This window comes from Phoca vitulina, unplaced genomic scaffold (genome assembly GCF_004348235.1).
Source record: "Phoca vitulina isolate PV1807 unplaced genomic scaffold, GSC_HSeal_1.0 scaffold32, whole genome shotgun sequence".
Taxonomy (NCBI): Eukaryota; Metazoa; Chordata; class Mammalia; order Carnivora; family Phocidae; genus Phoca; species Phoca vitulina.
Window position 1 is genome coordinate 5,923,684 of NW_022589735.1, and position 27,965 is coordinate 5,951,648.

General features: G+C 39.6%; 1 protein-coding gene across 1 annotated transcript; it reads left to right on the forward strand.

Annotated features, from left to right (window-relative positions):
* Positions 1 to 4,270: 4,270 nt before the first annotated feature.
* PPP2CA (protein phosphatase 2 catalytic subunit alpha) lies at positions 4,271 to 27,580 on the forward strand. The gene is made up of 7 exons (XM_032425257.1): positions 4,271 to 4,651; positions 19,402 to 19,611; positions 22,566 to 22,739; positions 23,283 to 23,372; positions 23,881 to 24,042; positions 25,130 to 25,248; positions 26,017 to 27,580. Exons 1-7 carry the CDS (start codon positions 4,550 to 4,552, stop codon positions 26,087 to 26,089), a joined length of 930 nt encoding a protein of 309 aa, XP_032281148.1. The 5' UTR covers positions 4,271 to 4,549; the 3' UTR covers positions 26,090 to 27,580.
* Positions 27,581 to 27,965: the final 385 nt, after the last annotated feature.

Consider the following 27,965-nt stretch of genomic DNA (forward strand, 5'->3'; position numbering starts at 1 on the left):
CTGGGTGGCTCAGTCTGTTAAGCATCTGCTTTCGGCTCAGGCCATGATCCCAGGGTCCCAGGATCGAGCCCCGCGTCAGGCTCCCTGCTCAGCGGGGAGTGCTTCTCCTTCTCTCTCTGCCCCTCTCCCTGCTCTCTCTCTCTCAAATAAGTAAATAAAATCTTTATTAAAGTCTCTCATAAACATCTATTTATAATATATATTTAGTAAAATTAGGGTTTTACATCCCGTTTTATAAGGTAATTTTGTCACTTAATACTATATTGTGCGTAATGTTCCATGTCAATAAACATACTTCTCTGATAAGATTTTTAATACCTGCATAGTTAGTGACAGTTTTTTTAAGGCTTATCCAGCCCTCTGGAGTGATAAACTTTGCCTTTCGTTTAAGATTATTTTTTTCCCCTGTAACGGAGAGAAATATTTCCTCTGTAAGTGAGAATGGTATCTAGATGTCATGGACATTACCAAGGGACGTGGTTATTTCTCTTTTTTTCTTTAGTCAAACTGCAGTAGCTGGGTGAAAGAGCTTTATTATATTTGTGGCAAAGTTCCTGGCCACAAAATTTTGGCCACATCTATAAAATTCTAATTTCAGGTGAAAGGGCAATGTAAGTTTAATTTTTCTGAAAATTGCAAAAGAGAAAAGCGGATGGATACCAACGAGTTGCAAGTATCACTGTGTATCCTGCGTACGAAATCTTCTGGTAGTTGGGCATGTCCAATTGGCCAGAGCATGGCAGGTTTCTCATGGGCATAGCCACTAAAATGTTGACTAAGTAGGTCTTTATTTTGGAGCTTCTGGGGTATAGAAGGCCTTGGTGCAAAGCACATGCCATCAGATATGGCACCCTTTTCAGAGAAAAGATTCTGGTACAACAGGAACATAAGGCTGACCAACTGTATTAATTCTTGGATTTATTCCTCATTATCTTTTTCTCTACACAACAGGTCTTCTGAATGTTTGCATGATGTCAAGGGAAGAGAGGGGATGTTCTTTTTGTTTCATCTCTACCCTCTTTTCTTGAATCCTTCCCCCCCACCCCACCCATCTTCACTTCATCTCATGGCTTTGTATCTATATGATTTTTTTGATATCATTATGTTCTGTTTCCAAGCACCACTATGTATTTCACGGCAGGCGTTGTGGTGCTCCAAGTAGCATTAGAGGATATTTAGAATCAGAGACCACTTAGAAGTAATAAGAATAAGAATACCTAGGGGCCCTTTGGTGACTCAGCCGGTTAAGCATCTGACTTGATTTCAGCTCAGGGTCAGGAGATGGAGCTCCGCGTCAGGCTCTGTGCAGCCTGCTTGAGATTCTTCCTCTTCCTCTGCCCCACCGCCCCCCCCCCAAAAAAAAAGAAGAAGAAGAAGAATATCTAACACTTTAATACTTACTGGACATTTATTATATGCTGTGTTGTGTTTTACATTTATAATTTCACTTAATTCTCAGAAGAACCTTTTATTTGGCAATTACAATTATCCCCACTTTATCAATGAGAAAACTGAAACTCAGAGTTTAGGTAACTTGCCAAACTTCATGCAAAACCAGAATTCAAACCAGGTCCATCTGACTCCAGAGCCATTTCTTACCTACATGGCTCTACTTTCTGTCTCAGTAAGCTTAAAAGTCAGGGAACTGGAAGGAACAACAACAAAATAAACCTAATGTAAGGCCAAGAAAATTGCTGACAAAAAGATATATCTTTCCTTCTCGATGTTTAATGTCAATTTTTATACTTAGGCTAAGATATCTATTATAAAGCTATTTGCTGAAGGTCATTTTCCTCCTACCCCGCCCTCATCAGATGATTTTTATTTATAGCTATGTTTAAACATCATAGGTAACACTTAGACTTGCTGTATACTGAATTTTCCATCTGAGCAAAGATTCTTTCTCAAAGCATATTTGCTTTATTCACTCTCTGGTTTTTGCCAAGAAATTAAAAGGACTTTTTTTTTTTTCTTTTCTTTTAACTTTTTGTTTCAAGTATTCCTGAGCTCTAGAATTTAGACAGTCAGGTCCAATTAGTCAAGACCAGATTAATCAAACTGAAGTTTTAGATCCATGGCTAGCTTGAGTTCCGCAAAGTAGAAAACATTCTAGATTCTTTTTAAAGGAAAAGACATTCTGATTTAGTTCTGTATTGTTTGTAATCACATATGCTTTACTTCACAGCTTGAATGCTAATAAGAGCTTCCTAGAATTCATTCCTTAAGAAGTTAAGTCATGGCATCTAATTATTTGGCAGGGTGTTTTAAGTATATATAATTATATCTTCTCTCCATTTTGTGGTGGTGAGCCAAGTAATCTGCATCCAGAGAAAATAAATAATACCTACATTAGGGCTACCAACTAGGAGCTCACATCACTTTGGAAAAACCCACTCATTTATAATCTTAACACATAGTAGGTGCTCAATACTTTTTTTTAGGGTAGATAAAACCCATGAGGTTTTTATTTTGTTTGCTTTGTTTTTTTAACCACATGACTTCTGACAATATAGCATTTTCTAAATTTCCTTTTGAAAGGAATTTGTTTCTCATTGGAATTATGGTCCATGGAAACTACTTTGTAAAATGCTGCTGCAGATGCTTAAAATTTTGATGTCCTCAGGACACATTTGCACCCATTCAGGACCTCTGAAACATGAATGAATGCAGCCCTTAGGGTGCCCAATACTTTTTAATGAACCAAACTAATCTCACCCCCACCTTTCTAAATAGGATAACTCAGGCAAAGGGAAATCATATTGACCCTATTCCATATTTCAATCCTTGGAGGTCAGTTGTGTGAGTGTGCCTGAGACCCTGCACGTGGGACTATAAAGTTTCAAACCCTGATCACTACCTTGGAAGTCCCTTCTCTTTTCTGAGTGCTCCTCTGCTTCTTGCCCTATGAGACAGGACCAGTTCTCACACAGTACAGGGCAACAGTGAAGAGTAAGACCTAAGATGACAGCACTAAGCATGGCTTTATAATCATGAGCACTAAGCGATGATTTTTTCCTCATACATTCTACATGATCTTAACTCTTACTCCTCTATTATCTGGGGATGATAACTGCAAAACATGGTCAGAATTTGGGCTAAAATAACTTTTTTTTTTTTCAAGTCTGGTAAATTATGTTACAAGCCTTTGGGGAGGTAGTTCTGAGACACTTTGCTCTGGGCACGCTGCTGGGAGGTAGAACGGAAAGCAGAATTGTCATTTTCAGTCTGGGAAGGCTGACCCTTCTTTCTCCCAAGCGTGGGATCGAGCATATAATTGGCGCTTTACAGAAACAAATACTTCTGTGAATGCAGGGACATGGGGATGTGAAAACACTTCACAAACCCCAAAGAGATTCATAGCCAGACCGAGATCTGATCCCAAGGTATCTGAGCTTTCTTTAAAACGCGGGTTGTAGCCGCTTCTGACACCCTCAGGTCGTCGTCCCTCTAGAAAGTAGGCCAGAGAGAATAAGGGTTGGGGGGGTGTTGTTCTCATTCCCACAAGGAACCCGAGGGGTAAGAAGGCGCACACCTGGGTGGGAAGGCAACAACGGGCGAGGCTGCGTGGGGCGTGTGGAAGCCAGGCGCGCGGTCCGAGGCTCCGAGAGAAGCCCAAGCCTCGGCCGCAGGCATCGCGCCCAACAGGACACCTTAGGCCCGAGGACAGGTGTGTGCGGGGGGGGGGGGGGGGAGTCAGGTGCACCGCGCGGCACTCCCAGGGCAGACACACCCTCCTCCGCCCACGAGTGACCTAATTACAAGGTGCCTGCCGCGCCCAGAGGCGGAGGTGGTCATTCCAACCAGGCTACCACTCGGCGCCCGTTCCTGCCCCCAAAGATTTGGGTATCCCATACAATTCCAGCGCACCACGAGGTCACAACTCTAGTTTCTGTGACCTGGACGCAAACGCGGGGTGAAGCGCAGAGCCGGCTCACCTTAGGGAAAAAGTCTCCGGCAGCTAGGTTCTCCGCCCACACCCTCCAACCCCGGGACTGCGTCTGCGCCACACCGGCGCCCGCGCCGCGCAGGACGTTGTGCTCTGGAATTAGCTCGGTTCTCTGCCGGAGGCGCCGCACTTGCGGTGACTCGGTCTTCCCTTCCCCCCGCCCCCGAACCCCTCCCTTCTGGACGACCACGCCCTAAAAGCGAAGGTGCCTCAGTTACCAGCCGGCTACGTTGCGCCTGCGCCTTGGCCCCTGGTTCCCGCCCCCCTAGTCGGCACTGGCGGCGGACCAGGGTTGGCTCTGCAGTTGCGCAGCTCTTGTCCCGGCCCTTCTACCCCGCCGCCTCCTGACGCCGGGCGTGATGTCACCACGCCGGCGGCCGCCATTACAGAGAGCCGAGCTCCGGGACTAGATCGAGCGGAGCAGGGCTGCGGCCGGTGGCCGGGTAGTGCAGGGAGAGTTCGCGGGTTCGCGCTAGCGCCGAGCAGCCGCCAGCAGCCACACAGGTACCCCGGGAACCGGCGGCGGCGTGTGCGGTGTGGCCCGTGTGCGGGCGGCGGCGCGGGAGTAGCGCGGAGCGGCAGCCGGTTCGGGCGAGTGGCATCATGGACGAGAAGGTGTTCACCAAGGAGCTGGACCAATGGATCGAGCAGCTGAACGAGTGCAAGCAGCTGTCCGAGTCCCAGGTCAAGAGCCTCTGCGAAAAGGTGAGCTTCTCTCCAGCTGTGGGAGGCGCCGCGGGCCGAGCCCCTCGGGAAGGAGGCGGCAGTGGGGAGGGTGCAACATGGCGGAGGCAGCCGGCCCGGGACCCCGAGCCTCCCAGACCGGCGCCCGGCGCGGTCCGGCGGCGGCTCCCGGGCGACCCGGCGCCCCCTGCCTCCAGCGCAGGGATTGGTTGTCGCCGCCACCGCCGCCTAAAATGGCGCCGTTCACCCGACTCCGGGGCTCCCGAGCCTCCCGGCTTTGGTGCCGGGCGAGATGGCTGGGGGAGCAGAGACCCTGTATGTCAGGGTCGGGGACGGTTTTGAGGTGCATGTGAGAGGACTTGGGTTCTACGGCCTGGGATGCGGGACTGTGACTCTACTGTGAGGTGGGTCAGAGGCTTTTTACTTGTACTCAGGCCTCATTCTTCGGTCCAAAGCTGTCCAGAGGATTCCCCCAAAAGCGAGCTCGTAGGCCGGATCCCAAGACCTGTGTAAAGGTCGCTCACCTTTAGTACCATCCCTGGTGGTTTATGTTAAACTCACCGAGCAGTCCTTTCCAGAGACCGACTTAAAAATGTGTGTTATAAGAATTTAAAAATATATCTCTAACCTAATTTCCACGAAGGTCACGGTGGTAGGTGCAGGGAGGAGTACAACTTAGGTTTCATAGTTGGAAGAAATGGAGAATTTGGTGAGTCATACTACGTAAGGAGCTTTGGGATTGGAAATCAAGTGTCAGTTTAATCTGTGATTTATATGCTGACTCAAATTGGGTACTGTGAAACCCTTCTGCGAGCCGAACGTACTTGGCATTTTGCCATCTATTTTTAAAATGAACAACGTAAACGGCGAGCAGCAAATTTTGTATACTGGCTCTTTGTTGGGAAAGTTACTTGTTTGTATTTTTGAGGCTCTAAGTAGCAAGATAATAACAATAGCTGTTTATTGAGCTTGTACTATGTCCCAGACATTGTGCTTAGTGTTTACAGATGTTGAAAATGGAATGCTATAGTTCCTTTAGTAAGTCCATTTTAAATTACCTAATTCCGTTTTGTTTTTACCTAGGGGTTGGGGAAACAGCCTATTTAGCTATTGGCTGTGTTGTATTTTTGAAAGTCTTATGACTCAGTTTTCTGATATATAGAAAATGCTTATCTCCACTGTAAATAGTTTAACTTCTCTTGTCAAAATTAACTTGGCAGTATTTCATTGTAGTGCAGAATTGTGGAATACCGTATTTGCATTTTGTGTTAGTGAGGAGAGTTATTAGAGAGCAATTATGCTGACTCCTTTGCGGTTTGTTGGGAAAATTGGGTTCATGAGTTTGGTGTATATGTTCCTAAAGCAGGCTTTTTCAGAAACTGTGCTGTGAATAATTGCAATTTAAATGAGTCAAATTCAGATTTATTTATCCTTAGCCTGAACAACTCTCCTACTAGTTGATGAGGTGGTAAATTATCTATTGGAGCTGAATTTTAATGTTAGCAATGTATTGAGTCTTTTGTTCCTTCTTTACTCTCATCAAATAAGGATGGTGTTTGTATTAAGGGTTTAGAAAGAGGCTTTTAAAACTTAACGTATATTGTCAAGTATTAATTTCTAGGTGCTGGAAGTGATGATTTTAATGACTTTTAGGGATCAATACCTTATGTAGACTTTGAGTCAGCATTTGGTTAGATGACTAGTCATTTGTGTAGAAAACATTGGAAGAGAGATAATGATGTAATTGGAAGACCACTGGACTTAAAAGTTAGACCTGGACACTATTCCTCTTTCTGCTGCAGAGTAATTGTGACTGATCTTGGGACACTTAGTCCACATTTTGCTATTTAAACTAAAGAGTTAAAATAGATGTTCCAGAGTCCCTTCTAATCTGAGATTATATAATCCAATTTAAATTAGTATATTTTGTTTAAATATCGAACACCTACTGACTGTCTGCGATTGGTTACTTTTATGAGAGAAAGGAAAAGCAGTGAAGTATAATCACATTTAGTCTCAAGGAGCCTGAATCTAGTTGGAAGTAAGTAGTAGATGAACCAGGGAAGTAGAGGGTTTGTGTTGGGAGACTGCAGGAGATAATACTGGGTGCTTAGATTGGGTGTGTCAAGATTGATGAATGTGGTAAATGTGATTGCTTTCCCCATCTTTGTAAAACTAAGATGTAGGGAGATTAAACAATTTATACTTAGCTCTCCATTGCTTATCCAGTGTGTCCAGATTTTTGTTCTTAGAGCCACAAAGGTGGAAATAATATTTGAAGTTAGGTTTCCAAGAAATGGATCATTTGAGGGAGAATATTATGCAGTCTTCATACTCTTTTTAACTTGAAAGTTTTTGAACTTTTGGAACTACATTAACTTTGTAAACTAAGTTTTAAGGCAGCTTTTTAGGTATGTGAAATGAGTTAGGATGCATGACTTGAAATGATTTTTTGTACTAGGAAACTAAAACAAAAATTCTCTTTTCACTCTTAATTGAATAGCCAGTAGCACATCTAGTGAAAGCTACATATTTTGAAAATCTTGAGGGAACCATTTTTCATTTGTATAATTTTTCTTTTAAAGAAAAGATACTTGTTGGAGATAGGTCCTTGGTAGTAGTTGATCATTTCTTTAATTTTAAGAAGGAAAAGTAATACAAAAGCTCTCCTTTTATCTGCCTGAAGGTGCCTGATCTGAATGAAATATTTAAATGGTAAAGATAGAAGTATACCATGAGAGGTCATGGTGATTAAAAAATTCAGAGACCATTATTATGGTCTCCCATTAGCAATTAACAGTGGTAGGTGTTCAAAATGCAGAGAATTCAGGTGTGTATTTATAGACAAAGGTGAATATGGTTTTTATGCAATTGACTAGTTAAGCTTTTTTCCCTTCAAGGTGTGATTAAGGTTTATATCAAAGCCAAGATGATTGTGTGTGGAGTATACTTTGTCATTTGGGGGATCATAATTTTAGTTAATTGTTGAAAAATTGTGGTGAGTGAATGCAGTTTTGTGTCAGGTACAGTTCTATAGTCAGTAACATTACTACATTTGTATAACTGGATGGTATGTTTCCATTTACAGATTGGATGAAGTAAATAGTATCAATACAGTAAACAGTCTTTTATTATGTGACTTCACCAGTGGTTTAATTTAGGTATGATTTTTGGCTTTGTCCTTTCAGGTCTTTCCAAACTTGTGGAGAATGTTGTTTGATAGCCAGTTTTTTTTTCTTTCCCCAAAGGAGTTCTTTACCTAGGTATGCTCTTTTCCATTGCTCTGCAAACACTATAAATAAAATGCAGTCATTAAGGCCTCACATTTGTACATGAGTATGGGAAAAAGCAAACCCTCCTTCTCACTGGATGAGCTGCAAAATGCTTGACTAAGCATTTATTATTATTATTATACTAAGCTTAAATTTCTATATGAAGTGGGTAATAAATTTTTGTGAGTCTCTATGTGTGCTTAATTTAAAGGATTGTTTGGGAGCACCTGGGTGGCACATTTGGACTCTTGTTTTTGGCTCAGGTCTTGAACTCAGGGTCGTGAGATCAAGCCCCACATTGAGCTCCGCACTCAGCCTGGAGTCTGCTTGAGATTCTTTCTCCCTCCTGCTCATGTGCTCTCTCCCCCTCCCTCCCTCTCTCTGGAATGGATAAATCTTAAACAAACAAACAAACAAAAAAACCCAAACATTTAAAAGGTTGTTTGGCTCATTTTCATAAAAGTAATTTGAATATTGAGAACAAATGGGGAAAGCATGATGCAGAATGTTTGCATCATATTTTCACATACACAGTTCTTTTAACAAGTTTATGAGACAGTTATTATCCTCCGTTATAGATGGAAACCAGAGGCACAGGAAGGTAAAGTGACTTGACTTCAGGGGCTAAAGTGAGATTGTGCAGGCTTACAGATTCTCAGCCCAGTGTTCTAGTGTTGCTTTACAGCCTCTCCTCTCTTTTTAGGTGGTGTTAATAATGAAAAATGGAGGTGAATTGGGGGCAAGCCGAATTGTAGAATCAACAGCTCTGTAAAATAAAGCATTATTATTATTCTCATTGCTTGAAAGCTTCCCATTCATGTCACGCACTGTTGTCTTACTTTGTCCTGGAGGAGGAAACCGTAATTATTCTTCAATTTTGAATGTGGCTGGCAGCATTTGCCCCTCAAATAATATTAGTGAGAAGAAAATGCCAGTTCATTTTCTGTGTATCCTTAGTGCAAATCATGGTCTAGAAACTGAACTTTAAAGTATTCCAGGAAAGCATAACTAACATTTATATTGTTCAGTACAGTTTGTAAAATGCCTTTTTATCATGGCTTCCACAGTCAGACCTATATGTGCCTGTGTGTGTTTCATGATCTAGTCATGAAGCAGTAGTGCCCTTGGTTTTGGGTTGACTTAATGAGGAAGCGTCGAAAAGGTGAACAGTCGTACTGTTCCGAAACACAGGTCCCCCAACTTTCCTTTTGTTTTCTCTGTCAAAGTCAAGAGTTCTGCCTGTAAATATTGGCAGGTGAAACTCATGCTGTAGAAAGCATGAGGGACACTGGAGGAGTGTATGGGTAACATTTGTATCACTTGTCAGGTGTTTCTCTCCCACGCCCTCTTTAATGGCAGAGGATATTGCTGGTAGCCTTCTAAGTCATTTGTCAGTTATCTGTGGCTTTGTTAGGTTGGAGGAGGTAAGCTAGGAAAACCAGGAGATACTAGGTTTGCGTTGAGGTAACGGTAGGGAAGGGTCTTTTTTGAAGGTGCTCAGAAGAGAGGGAAAGTTTGGTGTGGCAGAACCCCCCCTTTTTTTTTTTTTTACTTTTTTGACACATCTCTCATTTCTTTTTTTTTTTTTTTTCTGTACTCATTTCTCATAAACCTTCAAACGGCGCTTTCCCACACAAGTGAGATAGGAATTGGACTAGAACTATGAAGGGAGAAGATTTTGTTTTTTTGCTCTTTTAAATAGCTTTTCTTTCAGCTTCTGGTGCAGAAGTGGTAGAAGTTGTTGAAATAGAGGTCTGGCTGCCAGTAAATGGTTGGGGATGGATTCTGAAAAAAATTGTAAAGAGCAATCTGGGATTAACTGCTTTATTTCTTGGGGCGCCTGGGTGGCTCAGATGGTTGGGCGTTCGCCTTTGGCTTGGGTCATGGTCCAGGTGTTGTGGGATCGAGCCCCGCATCGGGCTCCCTGCTTGGCGGGGAGCCTGCTTCTCCCTCATCCTCCTACTGTTCCCCCAGCTTGTGCTCTCCTGCTCTCTCTGTCAAATAAATAAATAAAATCTTAAAAAAAAAAAAAACTGCTTAATTTCTTAACAATACAGAGTTGCTGTTGCCTACTTATATATTGGTAGTGTGGTTTAGGATGGGTGAACAAGGCAGTGACAGAGGTGTGTATATCTGAATCTGGGTATTTTCTTTTAAATTTTTTATTGTTATGTTAATCACTATACATTACATCATTAGTTTTAAATGTAGTGTTTCATGATTCATTGTTTGTGCATAACACCCAGTGCTCCATGCAGACGTGCCCTCTTTAATACCCATCACCAGGCTAACCCATCCTCCCACCCCCCTCCCCTCTAGAACCCTCAGTTTGTTTTTCAGAGTCCATTGTCTCTCATGGTTCGTCTCCCCCTCCGATTTCCCCCCTTCATTCTTCCCCTCCTGCTATCTTCTTTTTTTTTTTCCTTAACATATATTGCATTATTTGTTTCAGAGGTATGATCTGAGTCTTGCACAGTTCACAGCGCTTACCAGCGCACATACCCTCCCCAATGTCCATCACCCAGTCACCCCATCCCTCCCACCCCACCCCCCACTCCAGCAACCCTCAGTTTGTTTCCTGAGATTAAGAATTCCTCGTATCAGTGAGGTCATATGATACATGTCTTTTTCTTTTTGACTTATTTCGCTCAGCGTAATATGAATCTGGGTATTTTCTAAACTGTGTGTGACCAGTCGGCCAGTCACTCTGGTACTCCATGCCCTCACCTCTGCTTCAGTCATTCAGTTTCTACTCCAGATGGGAGTATGGCTGATGTTGAGGGGGCTGCAAGAAGATTGAAAACCTTTTTCCAGAGTGCTCCTGGGAAGACAGTTCATTTACCTAGCTAGAGTTATATACAAAGTGTAGTTCACAAAGACTGTGGAGTGTCAGTGATGCTATTAACGGTGTGACAGTGTTCTGGAAATCAGTCAAAATTTATTAAACTCCTATTATGTGCATTACTCATTTTCACTGTTTAGCTTTGTCTAAGTAGCATTGTTTTAGGGATTTGCTAGTTTTTTGCTCTAATAGTAGGGTTTCACATTAGCCAGGAGGTTGAACTTGTAGTAAACTCTATAGATGGGGAAGGTTTTAAAGTATTTGTGCTAGTGGTGATCAAGTGCATTTCATTAGTCTGCCACCCATTGTTTGTAAACTGGCAGTAGTGCCCACTACCTGTTGGGTGCCTGTGACTTAGTGAAAAGGCTTAAGAATTGCTTTGGTAAAATTTCAGTGATGGAAGGAACCTTAAAAACCATTTAGGCCGTCACCTGGTACAGATAAGGGAGGAAAAAGACATCCAGAGTGGTTGATGGATTCATGATGGGTTGTTGTGGTGAGAATTTTTAAACAACTACATATATACCAACATTTCTCTGTTTAGATCATATATATTTTTCCCCTATGCAGGAATTATTGGGAATTTTTAATTCCTGCACATGTGTATTTGACAGAGGTGGAAAAACATCAACTTAAGTAATTTTTTTTAAAGATTTTATTTGTCAGAGAGAGAGAGAGCATGATCACACACAAGCAGGGGGAGCTGCAGGCAGAGGGAGAAGCAGGCTCCCCACTGAGCAGACGGCCTGATGAGGTACTCCATCCCAGGACCCTGGGATCATAACCTGAGCCGAAGGCAGACGCTTAACTGAATGAGCCACCCAGGTGTCCCTTAAGTATTTTCCTTTAATACAATTTTAGAATTATCCCTCATACCTGACCTTTTTCTTTTGGTTAGATCCTAACCTTAAAACCAAAGAGTAACTACTAGTTCGTAGAACATTACATGGAGGATTATAGTACTTTCATAGTATAATCACACAGATGGTATACATACAGTATAATGATACAGAAGACCAAAATGTTTCATAAAACGTTTGGGGCATCTGTTCAGTGTAATTAATGAAAGACAAGTAATATGAAGAAAGGTTTGACAGTTGAAGATGAATAACTCAAGATTTATTTGCTTCCAGGGCTAGTAGTATGTCTACATTATGTATCAGACGAAAGTAAAAATCTAGCCATATATACTAGTTTGTCATGAACCTTAATTTTTTTGCCCAATTATGAAAATCAAGAAAACCTACCTTTTATCTTTCATAAAAGCAATATGAAGCAAAATGAAATTCTCTTATGGTATTGGAAAAATTTATTATTGCTTGCTTATTTGCCCTTTTTTAAAGATTTATGTATTTATTTTAGAGAGCGAGAGAGAGACAGTCTCAAGTAGACTCCCCGCTGAGCCTGATGCTGAAAGCAAGAGTTGGATGCTTCACTGACTGAGCCACCCAGGTGCCCCGTGAACTTGCTTTTTAAAAATATTTTCAAGGGGGGGCGCCTGGGTGGCTCAGTCGGTTAAGCGTCTGCCTTCGGCTCAGGTCATGGTCCCAGGGTCCTGGGATCGAGCCCCGCATCGGGCTCCCTGCTCGGCGGGAAGCCTGCTTCTCCCTCTCCCTCTGCTGCTCCCCCTGCTTGTGCTCTCTCTCTGTCAAATAAATAAATAAAATCTTTAAAAAAAAAAAAAAAAAATATTTTCAAGGGGCGCCTGGGTGGCTCAGTCATTAAGCGTCTGCCTTCGGCTCAGGCTCAGATCATGATCCCAGCGTCCTGGGATCGGGCCCTGCATTGGGCTACCTGCTCCGCGGGAAGCCTGCTTCTTCTCTTGCTCCCCCTGCTTGTGTTCCCTCTCTCGCTATGTCTCTCTGTGTCAAATAAATAAAATCTTTAAAAAAAAAAATGTTTTCAAATGTTTATAATTCTGAAACTGGAAAGTAAAATTCAAAAATTAATTATTGCATTTTTTTAGGTTTGCTTCTCTTATGTCTTTATGGCTATATTGGTAGAAGATATACTCAATTGTGATTAAAGTATGAAATGTTTAATTTATGTGAAATAGAGTTTCCAGTGAACATTTGAATTAATAATCAGATTTTTAATAGAAAAATATCTGAGAGCATCATTTAGCCTTGTATCGATAGATAACTCAAAGAATTTGTGTGAACAATCTGTGTAAGAGGAGAAATAACTGATAGTAAATAAACATGGAATAAAAAATTTGAACTCCAAAATGAAAAGTACCAGTTAAATCAGAAAGTAGCATTTTATATTTGAAATAGATGAGAATGGGTGCATTCTAACATTTATTAATGTGTATATAAGTTGGGAATAACTGAGCTTTATAGACTACGTATGTAACCAAAAAACGTTCACGTATTTTGCTCTCTAGTCCCACAATTGAAAAATCTCCTGAAGGGAAGTAAGTCAAATAAACAGTACATGTATAAATTTGGGAAGATACTATAGAGCAGTTTAAAATGATCACTATAATGCTATAAGGCATTGGATTTATGAATATGAACTCTAAAGAATTTGAGAGAGAGAGCATGCAGCAAATGAGGGGGAGGGGCAGAGGGTGAGGGTTCCCTCTGATCAGAGAGCCCGATGTGGGGCTTGATCCCAGGACCCTGGGATCACAACCTGAGCCCAAGGCAGATGCTTAACTGACTGTGCCACCCAGGCACCCCCATGAATATGAACTTTAGGACAGAAATTGAGACGTTTACCAGTTTTAAGCACGAGGTCAGTATGTGGGTAAAAGCTGGAAGGGAATACAAAGAAATGAGAGTAGTTTTTGTTGGTGTGGTAGGTTTAAGACAGCCATAATCTATCAACATTTTATGTTCTCCAGTGTTCTCATACAAAGAACTTTTACATAATTGTAATCATTTTCCATTTTAAAATGTTTGCTTGGTTTATTTATTTATTTATTTATTTATTTATTTTTTTTTAAGATTTTATTTATTTGCGAGAGAGAGAATGAGAGAGAGAGAGCATGAGAGGGAGGAGGGCCAGAGGGAGAAGCAGACTCCGAGCTGAGCAGGGAGCCCAATGCGGGACTCGATCCCGGGACTCCAGGATCATGACCTGAGCCGAAGGCAGTCGCTTAACCAACTGAGCCACCCAGGCGCCCCAAATGTTTGCTTGGTTTAATGATGAAAATGCATGAATATGTTGTGTGACTTGAATATAAAAATGCATTTCTTTTTCTACGGTACACGTTAAGGAGAAGTTATACTGCTATTGTGTGTCCTTAAGGAAATTAATATATAAATGGTTTGTGAATCTTTTGTTGGTTCCTGTTTTTTTCTCTTTTACTTGTCTTCCTTGAAAGATCTTGACGTGGATGGTTTTAGGAGTCTAATTTAAATTTGCTTTTTTGTAATTTCATATTATTATGGTGGTTAGGGATGGCCCCTACCCAAGAAACCTGATGTTAGTTGAAAATAAAATTTTAAGATTTCTGAATCTGAACTCAGAAGGCAGAGAGGACATTAATAATAAATTACCGTTCCTAAAGGTTTCTTTTCTTCAAGTGAATCTCCAAATTGTTTGAATTTTAGGACTGTAGAAAAATTTAACTTTTAGTTAAGCTCTTATTATTGGACTAGCTTTTTTCAGTTTCAGCCTTGTTCTATGAAGACTTATATTTATTAGATCTTTTTTCCTTGAATTCACTGATCTCAGTTTATGCCATTTGAATTTCAGTAGGGTTCCTACTGAAGAATCGATAAATAAAGAAAAAGTAAATATGATGCTGATTACACTATTTTTAAAAACTTGATTTTTAATTATTTTTTTCCCAAATGTTTATTAGTGGAGATTTTTTGAGGCCCTCAAAAAATGTTTTAGGGGAAGCAAAAGTTTGGGGTGTGTATCTTTTGCTTTTGCTTCTTTGCATAATTCAGGTGACATGAGGCTTTAAATTAGAGGAATCAGAATACCAGAAAGTGAAAAGGTAGTTATTAGAAGTATAAACCTCTCTAATGTTAATTAAGTTGCTTTGAAAATCTGGTTCTGCCATTTACCTTGAATATTAAACTAGAAAGTTGAAGTATGTCTATCTTAGAAACTGATGGTTGGTGAAGGCCTGCAGGTTCTAAAGGTGACTCATTAGATTGCTTCTCAGTCTTTTGGCTAAGATCAAGTGTAAAGATGACTCATTAGAGGTCCCATTAGGTGACCCATAGAGGGGTTCTGTTAGGTGCTTCTGAGACTTGAAAGGCCTGACTCCTCGTGATAGCACAGCTTCTCGGACATTTCTTTTTCTGTGATTAGTTTTTCTTGACTGTAAAATAATCTTCAATGAGGAGATGTGCAACCATTATTGTTCTGGTGTTCTGGGATAGTGTATTTTGGTGTAGTAATCCTCTGAAAGCTGAGTTGAGACCAGAAAAAAAGGTATACTTAAATTCTTTGTAAGCTTGAGTTTTTGTTGTTAAAATATACTTAATAATTGGTTTGATGGCATCTGATATGTAATAAATACTGTTTTCTCCCGAATTTAATTGTAATTGTTCTGGTCTGAAATTTGGTAGGAAGAGAAGAAAAGAGCTTTGGCTTTCTCAGACGTAGAAGTTACTTTGGTTTACTTTATAAATACAGTGTCCTTTCTTTTTTGGAGGACAATTTTATAATGTTCAACATAAAAAGAAGCTAACTGTTCGATCTGCTAATATGTCAACTTCATGGTATCTTCTTTCAGGAAGTGTCTGTATGTGTATACCAGGTGTATACCAGGGAGCAAATGCTAGGATATACATTGCAGCGTTTTTACCTTTTTGTCCTCCCCCTCACTGTATTATAATAATCTCTCAGGGAATACTCTACCTCCAGTGTGAGAAATTAACCAAGCCTATATGTATGCATTGTGATCTCCAATATGGATTGTTGGTGAGAAAAGCAGGCTGCTGAATAATATCCTAGTTTTAAAGTGCAAAAGAAAATGATTATGTTTTTGTAGGCATATAATATGTATGTAAAACTTGTCAACAGGCTTTCAAAAGGATGTACATCAGAATACTCTTGGTGGTTACTTTTCCCAAGAGGAGTGGGATTGTAGAGCGTGGTCAAAAGGGACATTTGGTTTTATCTGCTGCTAAATTTTTTTTTTCAAGGGATGTGTCACTATAACTTGCACAGTTTTAAAAGTAAAATTAAAGATCGGGGTGCCTAGCTGCTAGGCTCTGTAGGTGGAGCATCTGACTCTTGATCTCAGCTCAGATCTTGATCTCAGGGTTGTGAGTTCAAGCCCCGTGTTGGGCTCCACATTGGGAGTGGAGCCTACTTAAAAAAAAAAACCTGAATAAATAAGTTAAAGATACAGTGTTTATCATTGTGATATGTCAAAATTGAAATAAAAGGAACAGCTAGCATTTAGGTTTAATTGTCCTTTTGTGATTTGAATAGAAATTTTGAGTAGATAGTAATAAGGAAATTCGGGCAGTTGTGAATGGCAGCTTTTTATCATTCATATAGAGAATAGCCTTACCTGTAAGCAAGTGTCAAGAGATGTATTTTGGAATTTAACTTCTCATAGAATTGCAAGATTTATAGGGTTGTGACCATGTTTTCTTGTCATTGTCCTTTTAAAACTTCTGAGTAACTTGCAAATTTCTTTGAAGTGGGACCTATCATTTCATTCATGGCTGTTTTCATTACTATGGGCCAGGTGCTAAAAACACTGGACATGGTGTTAATGCCAAACAGTCTTAAGGAATATGCCTAGTGAAATTCTGCTTTTTAGTAATAATAAATCATGGGAGGTTGGAATTACCCTAGCGAGATGGATTATATGTGTTTCTGAAGAACTATCACTTTTTGAGACACAGCGGAAATTTTTTCTAAACTTAAAAATAGAACAAATTAATGATTAATTTTTGGATGTCAATGATCGGTGTCTTGAACTAGGCTCCCCAAATGTTTGGAGACTTGAAAATAATGGTGCTTAGGGGTGCCTGGGTGGCTCAGTCAATTGGGCATTTGCCTTCAGCTCAGGTGGTGATCTCGGGGTCCTGGGATGGAGCCCCACAGTGGGCTCCCTGCCCAACAGGGAGTCTTCTCCCTTTCCCTCTGCCCCCCCACCCCCGCTTGTGCTTGCGCCCACTCTCTCAAATAAATAAAATCTTTAAAAAAAAAAATGGTTCTTAAACTTTACTGCACTAAGAAAGCACTGGTATGGAATAAGGAGGGGAGACTAAAAAAAATTATTGATGCTTGGATCCCACTACCAAAGATTCTGGCTTGAGAGAGGAGTAGCCTTAGCATCTAGATTTTTTTTTTTTTTTTTAAAGAGCTCAAATGATTTTTAATATGTGGCTAAGATTGCATACTACTGCCTTAAAACCAGTCCTTGTTACCTTTGGTTGTTGCTTAAAATCTAATGAGCAGTGGCTCATTAGCAACAGTTGGCTATGGCAATTTCACCTCCATGTTCTCGTGTGTTGCCTTCCCTGATGCAGCCTCCCACTGTACATTCTGGAACACCATTTCATAATGCTAGCTGCACATAGAAGAAAATGTTCAATAAATGTTGAGTGTATGAAGTAAATACTTCTAACCCATTTTCAGAACAGATTTCTTTTACCTTCTTGGCTTAACTGCAATCTGACTCTTCCTGAGGAAGTCCTATACTTTCTCTAATAGCCCTCCCAGATAGATGGATGCTGCCTTCCTCTAAGATAAAATTCCCTGTTTTTCAGGCTTCTTTTCTCTACCTGGATACCCAGGCACCTTTCCTTACTACTGTTACCTATTATTTCTTCATTCTCCAGAGAACTTGGTACCAGTTTCCAGGCCTGTACTTCTGATGTTGTCCTGAGAGATGTCCATGGCTTTCCCTGAAGATGACTTACCCCAGTATCCCAGTATAAGTTCTTGATTCATTAAGCAAACAGATATTAAATGCCTTTTACATCTCAGACATTGCCCTAGCGAGGTGCTGTGTATGCAGTGGTGAATTAAAGGAACCTGGTGAACATTTTTTTAGCTCTTAACTTGGGACAGTTGGGTGGAAAATAGATTGGAGTCAGGAAGAATGGAAGCAGGGAGTTCAGTATGGAGGCTAGCACAGTAATCCAGGTGAGGTAGTGGTGGCTTGGACCAGGGTAGTGGCAAAAAAGATAAAAATAGATTGATTTGAGATATGTTTTGGAGGGAGGCTAGTGACCAATCGGTCACTGAATACTAGTGGTCTTTAAGCTCTGCTCTGTCTCAGATATCCACATGTATGGCCCTACCTCTGAAATCCTAAATTCACTCAAGTTTTCCACCAGTGGATCTTTGTTCTAGTAGTACTGCTTTGATTAGACTTGTTCTTCAGTCCATGTCCATGCCCTATTCTCCCCCTCATTTCCTACCTGGGATGACCAACTATCATGGTTTACTTGAGCGCAACTGAGGCATTTCTTGGGATGCCAGACTTTGAGCACTAAAACCAGGATAGTTGGGTCACCCTGCGCCTACCCCAGTCTGCCCTTTTCTCTTAAGTGGTATGCTTCAGCCATGTAAACCTTTTCCTCTTCCTGAGAATTTATGCACATGATCGCACCTTGCCTATATTGGACCTCTTCCCATTTCCTACTCCCATCCCCTTCCTGTAACTGACTTTCACCCATTCCTTGGACCTCTGGCAGGTTTCCTAGCTGTCCTAGTTTGTGATCCTGGAACACTGCAGCCTACTCTAGCATGTCTTAGCACTTGGCCTGATCATTTTATTGTCTGCTGCTCATGCTGCACTGTGTGCTTTTATGGGCAGTCTTGTTCGTTGTGATATCTTACGTAAATGGGTCTCCACCGTTTATTTTTTCCCTTTCTTTCATCACTTAACACAGCCTGTACTTTGTTGCTTGGTTACTTGTTTGTGGTCCCCTGTCCCCTGTGACCGATCTTGTACGCTGTGGTCCCCCAATGGCTAGCACGAGGCCTGGCACATAGTATCACTCGGATGATTGAGCAAGTGAATGATGGTCTTCCCCAGTGCACTTTGGTTTTTGGGGTAAGGTAAATGATCAGTAAATGTATGTTGAATGACTGATAGGGTTTCGAGTGAGTGAAATGTTATGCTGCCCTTAAAAGTAATGTTTGAATTTGTGATTACATGAGGGAATGCATATGCTGCCAAACAACCTTATAAAAACCATGTATATTGAATAGTTACAGTTGTAAAACAAAAGTTTGTATTTTTAGTATTAAGAGTGTAAAAATACAGGTGAAATTTTAATGTATTGTTTCCCCCCATCCCCCCAAAAAAACAGTTAAGTGGGAATTAGAAACCTTTCTTCATATCCTGGAATCCATAAAGCATATTAGAACTTTAAAGCTAAGGAACTAGGTATCTGAATGTCTTGTTCCATTTTCATTAATCTTATATGGCTGCTAGTAATAAACTATTTAGCATTTAGTTAGATGGTAACTGATAGGCCTAAAAACTGATAGTGATGAGAGGAATGGAACTATGCATCTTGATACATGCTTTTTCTAAGTATCAGGAGTGAGATAACCAATAGATGGAATCTGGCCATATCTTGCCCTCTTTAATGGAATTATCAGTGCCTACAATTTCGTCTTACACCAAGTCTGTTCTTTAAGCTGCATTAAGTTTATTTTTGTTAATGTTGTTTAATGCTAAATGTATTGGTTTATTTTATCTCCATCTGTAGGCTAAAGAAATCCTGACAAAAGAATCCAATGTGCAGGAGGTTCGATGTCCAGTCACTGTCTGTGGAGATGTACATGGGCAATTTCATGATCTCATGGAACTGTTTAGAATTGGTGGCAAATCACCAGATACAAACTACTTGTTTATGGGAGATTATGTTGACAGAGGATATTATTCAGTTGAAACAGTTACTCTGCTTGTAGCTCTCAAGGTAATTTCAATTTTGTTTGGGGGTATTTTGTACTGGGTGAGACAGTTTTGTTCTTTTTCTTCCCCAGTGATTTGTGATTTTCTCTGAATGTTCCATATTTAGGAATGCCAGGTTTGGGACTTATAAATCATACGTCTGTCTTCATTCTGAATAAGGGGATGGTATAGAATAAAAGTAAAAAGGTTATTCTCATTCAAGTTATTTGAAAAATGTTAGAAAGCCAGTCAAATAAAAATATTTCTTCAGTTAATTAGGTTGTGGGGAGGTAGTATAACTACCTTTCCTAGGTGCTTTTGAAATTAAAGATACTAAATGTCAGGATGTTCACATCTTTTGAGACAGTAATCCTATAATTAGACTTTTACTGAAGAAGAAATTCAAGAGGAAAAGAGCTTTGTGTGAAAACATTAATTTCAGCATTATGTTTAATACTAGAAAACAAATTGATCTAGATATCCAACAAAAGTGAATATCTAAATTATGATTTCTCTCTGTGGAATAGTTGGCAGCCATTAAAACTTGACAATCTAGAACAATAAGAATGATAAAGCAAGCTGCTTATACCAATTGGAGCTGTGGGAATTGTACAAAGATCTGAAAATGAGACACACGTAGTGGTCACTAGTTTTTGGAATGGCAGGCTTCTGCCTTTCCTTGGAAAGAAAGTGTGATTTTACCTTTAGGGGAGATTTTACTAAAGAACGTTCATAATGATAAAACTGGCTGCCAGAAACCTCTAATACTGCAAAAGTGGTAAGATGTGGTTTTGGGAAGAGCTGGATTTTAGGCAATATATAATGTATATGCTCATGAAGCTACTATAATCTGAATCATGTAACATGCTACAAAACATTTTTGGAGGATATACTAAGTTCTCTGCATCTGTAAAATAAAGCAGTTGGATTAAGTGATGGAAAGTTTCTCTAGGTACTATGAAAACAACATTGTAAGCTAATTTGTACTTAAAGCCCAGGATGAATCCCAGTGCTTAGCAGAGGAATGAATATGCTGCCTTCAAGAATTTATATTTAAAGGTTTTGGGGCTGAATTGTGCCTCATACACCCCCCCCCCCCAGTTCGTACATTGAAGTCTTAACCCCCGGTACCTCAGAATGTGGCTGTATTTGGTGATAGGGCCTTTAAGAGGTAATTGAGGTAAAATAAGGTCATATGGGTGAGCCCTAATTCAATATGACTGGTGTCCTTGTAAGAAGACATTAGGACACAGATACAGAGGGAAGATGATAAGAAACGTGGAGAAGATGACCTTTTATTAGCCAAGTAGACCGGCCTTCAGAAGAAGCTAACCCGGCTCACACTTTGATCTGGACTTCCAGCCTCGAGAACTGTGAGGAAATTAATTTTTGTTCTTTGAGCTGCCCATTTGTTCTACTTTGTTATGGCAGCCCTTGCACACTAGTACGGGGGCATTGGGAGAAGGAAACTTAAGCAAGTAGTGCTAGGACAGTTGGATATCCATATACAAAAAAATGGACTTAGATACCTCATACCATACAAATGGGTCAAAATCAATCAGGGGCCTAAATGTAAGAGCTAAAGCTATGAAACTTCTAGAATAAAGCATAGGAGAAAATATTTGTAACTCTGGGTTAGGCAATGATTTCTAAGATACGATATGAAAAGCATAATCCATTAAAAAGATTGTTATATTGGACTTCATCAAAATTAAGAATTTTGGGGGCACCTGGGTGGCTCAGTTGTTAAGCATCTGCCTTTGGCTCAGGTCATAGTCCCAGGGTCCTGGGATCGAGCCCCGCATCGGGCTACCCGCTCAGCGGGAAGCCTGCTTCTCCCTCTCCCACTCCCCCTGCTGGTGTTCCCTCTCTCGCTGTGTCTCTGTCAAATAAATAAATAAAATCTTTTTTAAAAAAATTAAGATTTTTTGTTCTTCAAAGTATATCACTAAGAAAAAAGTATTTGTGTTCATATAATAAAAACCTATTATAATTCAATAATTATAGACAGATTAAAAATGGACAAAATACTAAAGATGTGCAAAATCATTAAACATCAGGGAAATACAAATTAAAGTCAGAGTCACACCCATTAGAATGGCTATCATCAATAAGGCTGATAATACCAAGTGTTAGTTTATGGAGAGATTAGAACCTTATACCCATACTAATACCCAGCAATTATATTGGACTAGGAATATACTCAAGAGAAATGAAAGTGTATTGTATGTCTGTACAAAAAACTTACAGGCAAGATGATCATAGCAACATTCTCATAATACTCAAAAACTGTAAACCATTCAGATGTTCCTCCTCCTGGGGAATAAAGAAAAAAGATGTGGTATAGCCATACAATGGGATACTGTGCAGCAATAAAAAGCACAATAATAAGAATCCACTGATACATACACAGATGAGCCTCAAAAATATTCTGCTAAGTGAATAAAGCCAAACACACAAAAAACTATATCTTGTATTATTCCATTTATATGAAATTTTACAAAAAGATCTCAGGAAATCATGAGAGCAGAGAGATCACACAAGTATATAGTTTCTATGATGAGTATTTAAGGAAATACAGAAAAGACAAATCAGTGGTTGCTGGGAGTAGGAGTTGAGACGGCTTGGGGGGATATTTTTGGACTGAAGATGGAAAGGTTTTAAAATAATTGTGATGGTTATTGCGTACCTATAAATTTACCAAAAGTCATCTAACTGTAGAAAAAAATTTCACGGAGTTCTGTGGCTGATGATTATGCTTTGTGAAATTGGTAGTAGCAGGAGTTTGATTGTAGTTGAGATAGGGTTTGCCGATAACTCCGTGGACAGATGTCTGTCGATGTGGGGGGATGGGATTTTTTTTTTTTTTCCCCCCACCAAAATTGGAACTCTGAATTTTCCTGTAGAAAGTTCGCTGAATGGTCATTTGGTTTTTGAGGAAGCCAGGTATTCATATTGTTTTCTGTTTTGTTGTTTCAGGTTCGTTACCGTGAACGTATCACCATTCTTCGAGGAAATCATGAGAGCAGACAGATCACACAAGTATATGGTTTCTATGATGAATGTTTAAGGAAATATGGAAATGCAAATGTTTGGAAATATTTTACAGATCTTTTTGACTATCTTCCTCTCACTGCCTTGGTGGATGGGCAGGTATGTAGGTCTTCCTAAAACTTACATTGCTGGTTATTTTCATGAATCTGCTTTCTTAATGTTTAGGTCCAGTCATTTTTCCACCCACACATCCCTTCTAGAGTTCTGAAATGCCTTCTTTCTTTCAAGCACTGAACTGTATGTTGGGACCACAGGGATGGAAGATGTAGCCCATCCATCCTCTCAGGTTGTTTCTGGACAAGTCTTGGAGATGTAATTAGCTATTTATTGGTCCACATAGAGGAGTGCACAGAAGATAGAGCAAAAAGTTCTATGAGAAGAATGGATAGGCTGTGCTGAGGTTAAGGTCAGAGAAACGTTTTCTGGGTGCAGTAGCAATGATTTATCTGGAAGAAAGGGAGTATATTCACTAGGTTAGAGTGGGCTGGAAGAAAGCCTCTGCAGAGACAAGCCCGGTTCTGGCAGAATACAGAAACACTAGTCACACCAAGTGATATGGGTTGCTGCCTGCAGCTTAGTCCAGAATGTTTAAAGTTTCTTCTATGTGATGTTAACATAATAATTATAAACCATTCTTTCCAGATATTCTGTCTACATGGTGGCCTCTCACCATCCATAGATACACTGGATCACATCAGAGCACTTGATCGCCTACAAGAAGTTCCTCATGAGGTATTGCCGTTTTTTTTTTTTTCCTAATGAGTTATTGACTTTTATTTGGTAATAAAATCTTTTCAGAAAACCTTTTAGAGAGGAAAAATTTTGCTGTAACTTTCTTATGTGTGTTCTCTCCTTTAATGTTCAAAAATGACCCCATGTGGTATGAACACTCTTGTCAACAACCTCTTTCTTCAGAAGCTAATAGTAAGAAACCTGTCAAGATCACAGCACCTTTGGGACTGGGCCTTAGAATCTCGGTTGTTGCCTTAATTACTTGTCAATACTGTCTGACGTTGAAATTTGCATACTATAGGGCTTTTTGCTCTTGGGGCTCATTCATGTAGGATATGCCTCTTAAAAATGTTGGGAAATAGTTTGTTTATTTGACAGAGATACTTTAAAGCAAAACCTTAAACTGTTCAGCAAATACTATTCAAAGTGTGACTTCATAGGGTGTTCCCTCTGAATTACTCAAATCATTTTTTGTAAGAGGCAATTTAAAACTTACCTTGCTTTTTAGGGTCCAATGTGTGACTTGCTGTGGTCAGATCCAGATGATCGTGGTGGTTGGGGTATATCTCCTCGAGGAGCTGGTTATACCTTTGGGCAAGACATTTCCGAAACATTTAATCATGCCAATGGCCTCACATTGGTGTCCAGAGCTCACCAGCTGGTGATGGAGGTATGTCCTCTTCTCTGAAATGTGATTTGCTTTTTAAGTAAATGTAATGAAGGAAGATATTAGGGAGGGGTTTTTTGGTGGTGGTGGGGTGCTAATTAATGATATTAATGAGGGTACTCCATGTATCCCTTCCAATGAATTTGCTGTTGTAGCCTGAGCCTTTACAGTAGATGCACACTAGAATTAAAATCTCAAGCTTTTGATCTCATAATGAGTTTCATAGTTGACATATTTTCAGAGAATTCTTAATGACTGGATAGTGCTTGGGATTTAAGCCTGGGAAAGTAAGGTGCAGGGAACAGGGGAGGAGGCAATATATACATTTTTATCTCAGTTTTGTTTATTTCATGTGTTTAACATGTGTATGTATGGAGAAGAGATTGAGGTAAAATACCAAAATGTTTCAATGGTCCTTTGGATGGTAGGATTATAGATAATTTTAAAGAAGAAACTAAAAGGGAAATGGGACATTGATAAGCATACTTAAAATTAGGGTCCTGTTTACATTAATATTAATAACAACTGATTATTATAAAAGTATGACTTTGCTAAAGACAGGGAACAATATTTGTGTACAATACTTAAAAAGTAACTCATGTATTCACATGGACTTTGACAAAATGAGGCTGGAGATCCTAGAGGCCTATTTTCTTTGTACCTGGGCAGGGACCTTCACCTCTGACTGAAGAGAATTAATATGGTTTGGTCTTGAGGAGTATGTTATCTGCCTCTACAAGGAATGGCCATATACTCATTCTTGGATCATGTTTAGGGCCACTGCGGTGGGAAGCTGATGAGATACTGCTATTCACAGAAAGCCAGATGTAGAAGAAGCACTTTATTCTCTGGTGATTGGTGCTGTTTTTTAGTGTCTTTTCTATTTATAATCTAGTTTTGTAATTCAGGAAAAATTAATTCATGTATTTTTTTTAAGTTGCACAGAGTACAGAAAATTATTAAAATATCCAGAAACAAAACATTATAGCTTTTAAGCCTTTTGGAAGGGGCTTTTTTTCTTTTTGAGTCACATTTAGTTGTGTAAATAAGGGAGTAAAATAGGTTTTTATCACCTTTCTTTTCCTTGTAGGGATATAACTGGTGCCATGACCGGAATGTAGTAACGATTTTCAGTGCTCCAAACTATTGTTATCGTTGTGGTAATCAAGCTGCGATCATGGAACTTGATGATACTCTAAAATATTCTTTGTAAGTATTTACACCTAAGTAGTTGGCTGCCATTACAGTTGAGTTACACTGTGTAGTTGGAATGGGAGGTTTAAGAGTTTTGAAGGGCTCATGCTAAATCCAGATTCCAATTTGATTTTTATGTTCCCTTTTTTTTTTTTAGATTTGATTTATTTTGAGAGAGAGCACGCGAGTACAGGGAGGGGGAGAGGGAGAGAGTCTCACACAGACTCTGCACTGAGCACAGAGCCCAGTGTGGGGCTGTTTCAGGACCCTGAGATGATGACCTGAGCTGAAACTAAGAGTTAGATGCTTAACCGACTGAACCACCCAGGTGCCCCTGTGTTTCCTTTTGAACAGACTTAGGATATGTTGAAACTCATCAATAGAAACTTGTCCTATATAGGCCCCAATGTGAATTACTAGGATTTTAACTTTTAAACACATGTTTTTATTGTGGGGTTAATAAAATATATCCTGAGGTTGAGATTACAAATACAAGTACATTAGGCTCTTTAAGTTTTATTTATTTAGTAGAACCCTTCTTTCAAAAAATCTTAGAAGGAATCCTGATGTATAAAAATTGTCTTAAAAAAAAAATTCTCTGAAGTTTGCCTTGGCTCTTTGAGGAGACACGCAGCTAGAAGACTCTTATTAAATGGATGATTAGGCTACAATTAGGATTCTGTTCTGTTTAAGGCAAACTGAAATTGTATAGGAAGAATAATGTTCTTGATTGTCAGTACATTGATACATCAGTATAAACAACAAATATGTTTTGTTTTTCAGCTTGCAGTTTGACCCAGCACCTCGCAGAGGCGAGCCACATGTTACTCGTCGTACTCCAGACTACTTTCTGTAATGAAATTTTAAACTTGTACAGTATTGCCATGAACCATATATTGACCTAATGGAAATGGGAAGAGCAACAGTAACTCCAAAGTGTCAGAGAATAGTTAACATTCAAAAAACTTGTTTTCACACGGACCAAAAGATGTGCCATATAAAAATACAAAGCCTCTTGTCATCAACAGCCGTGACCACTTTAGAATGAACCAGTTCATTGCATGCTGAAGCGACATTGTTGGTCAAGAAACCAGTTTCTGGCATAGCGCTATTTGTAGTTACTTTTGCTTTCTCTGAGAGACTGCAGATAATAAGATGTAAACATTAACACCTCGTGAATACAATTTAACTTCCATTTAGCTATAGCTTTACTCAGCATGACTGTAGATAAGGATAGCAGCAAACAATCATTGGAGCTTAATGAACATTTTTAAAAATAAGTACCAAGGCCTCCCCTCTACTTGTGAGTTTTGAAATCGTTTTGTTTATTTTCAGGGATACCGTTTAATTTAATTGTATGATTTGTCTGCACTCAGTTTATTTCCCTTCTCAAATCTCAGCCTCATGTTGTTCTTTGTTATTGTCAGAACCTGGTGAATTGTTTTGAACAGAACTGTTTTTTTCCCCTCCTATAAGACGATGTTACTGCACAAGAGCACTGCAGTGTTTTTCATAATAAACTTGTGAACTAAGAACTGAGAAAGTCAAATTTTAATTGTATCAATGGGCAAGACTGGTGCTGTTTATTTAAAAGATATACATCAATTGATAAATTTTAGAATTTGTAGAATTCTAGGTAAAGAAAAATAAAAAGGTCACTATATAATCTCTCTGGTAACTCCTTGACATTCTTCAGAAGATTTTCAAGACTTATTTGTAATCCAGATAGTACAATTTGTCAGATAGCCAGCGTGCTCTTCGAGGGTTCTTCCTGCATATTACCTTGTCTGCAAGAAAGGAAATCTGTGCAACTTCAGTAAGACTGGACTGTAAAACCATAGAACTTGAGATTTAAGTGTTTTGGTTTTTGTTTTAATAAAACATCATGTTTTCAGGTAGAGCTTGACAAACTAATGTGTCTACTTCTCAGTGCAGTTTCTGGTTATAAATATCATATTGCTATGTATGTTAGATGGACAAAAAAAAATGATGGACAGATTTTGTACATTGCTTGTCATGTTATTTTAGAGTTAACTTTGTCTCAGATAAAAAAAGCTGTTAAAGTATTATCCTGTATTAAGCTCTTTAAGTGCTACTAGTTAAACCAAATAGTAAACTATTGCTAGATCACGGTTTGGTGTTACATACGTTCACCCAAGGACAAAAGTGGCATTTGAAATGAAGTGGCAGTGCTAAGCACTTAATGAGTTTTCCACACCCTTTTCTCCTTTGAATAGGATTAGGTCTTCTGTGGAAACTAATGGTAATCTTCAGCTATCAGGGTAAACTTCAGGGCACTTAATCATTACTTGTGTGAATGTAGTAATAAAAGTTCCTTTGCTTTGTATTGTGTTGAATTTGGAACTGATAAGGAAGTTTTCTCATCTAAGATGCTTTAGGAAAATACGTACACACACTCTATGTTAAAAAAAAAAAATCTAGTTTCTTTTTATCTCTCCTCTGATCTAATTGACAGTATTTTTGGTGGCTTGTGGAGTTGGTGGACCAAAGCAAAAAGCCCTGTTTTTCTACATGTCTCCATTCCATTTTATTTTATGCTTTCACAAGAAATACATCTATCTGTGTTTTTGCTTTCTCACTTAATGCCCTTCCTCTTTGAACAAATAATATATCTGGTGTACAGTAGCTTTAACCCAGGGTCCAAGTGACCTAGATACCAAGCAGCTGTTTTCAGGTCCTGTGGTAACAGAACTGACTTCGAAAGAATGCCC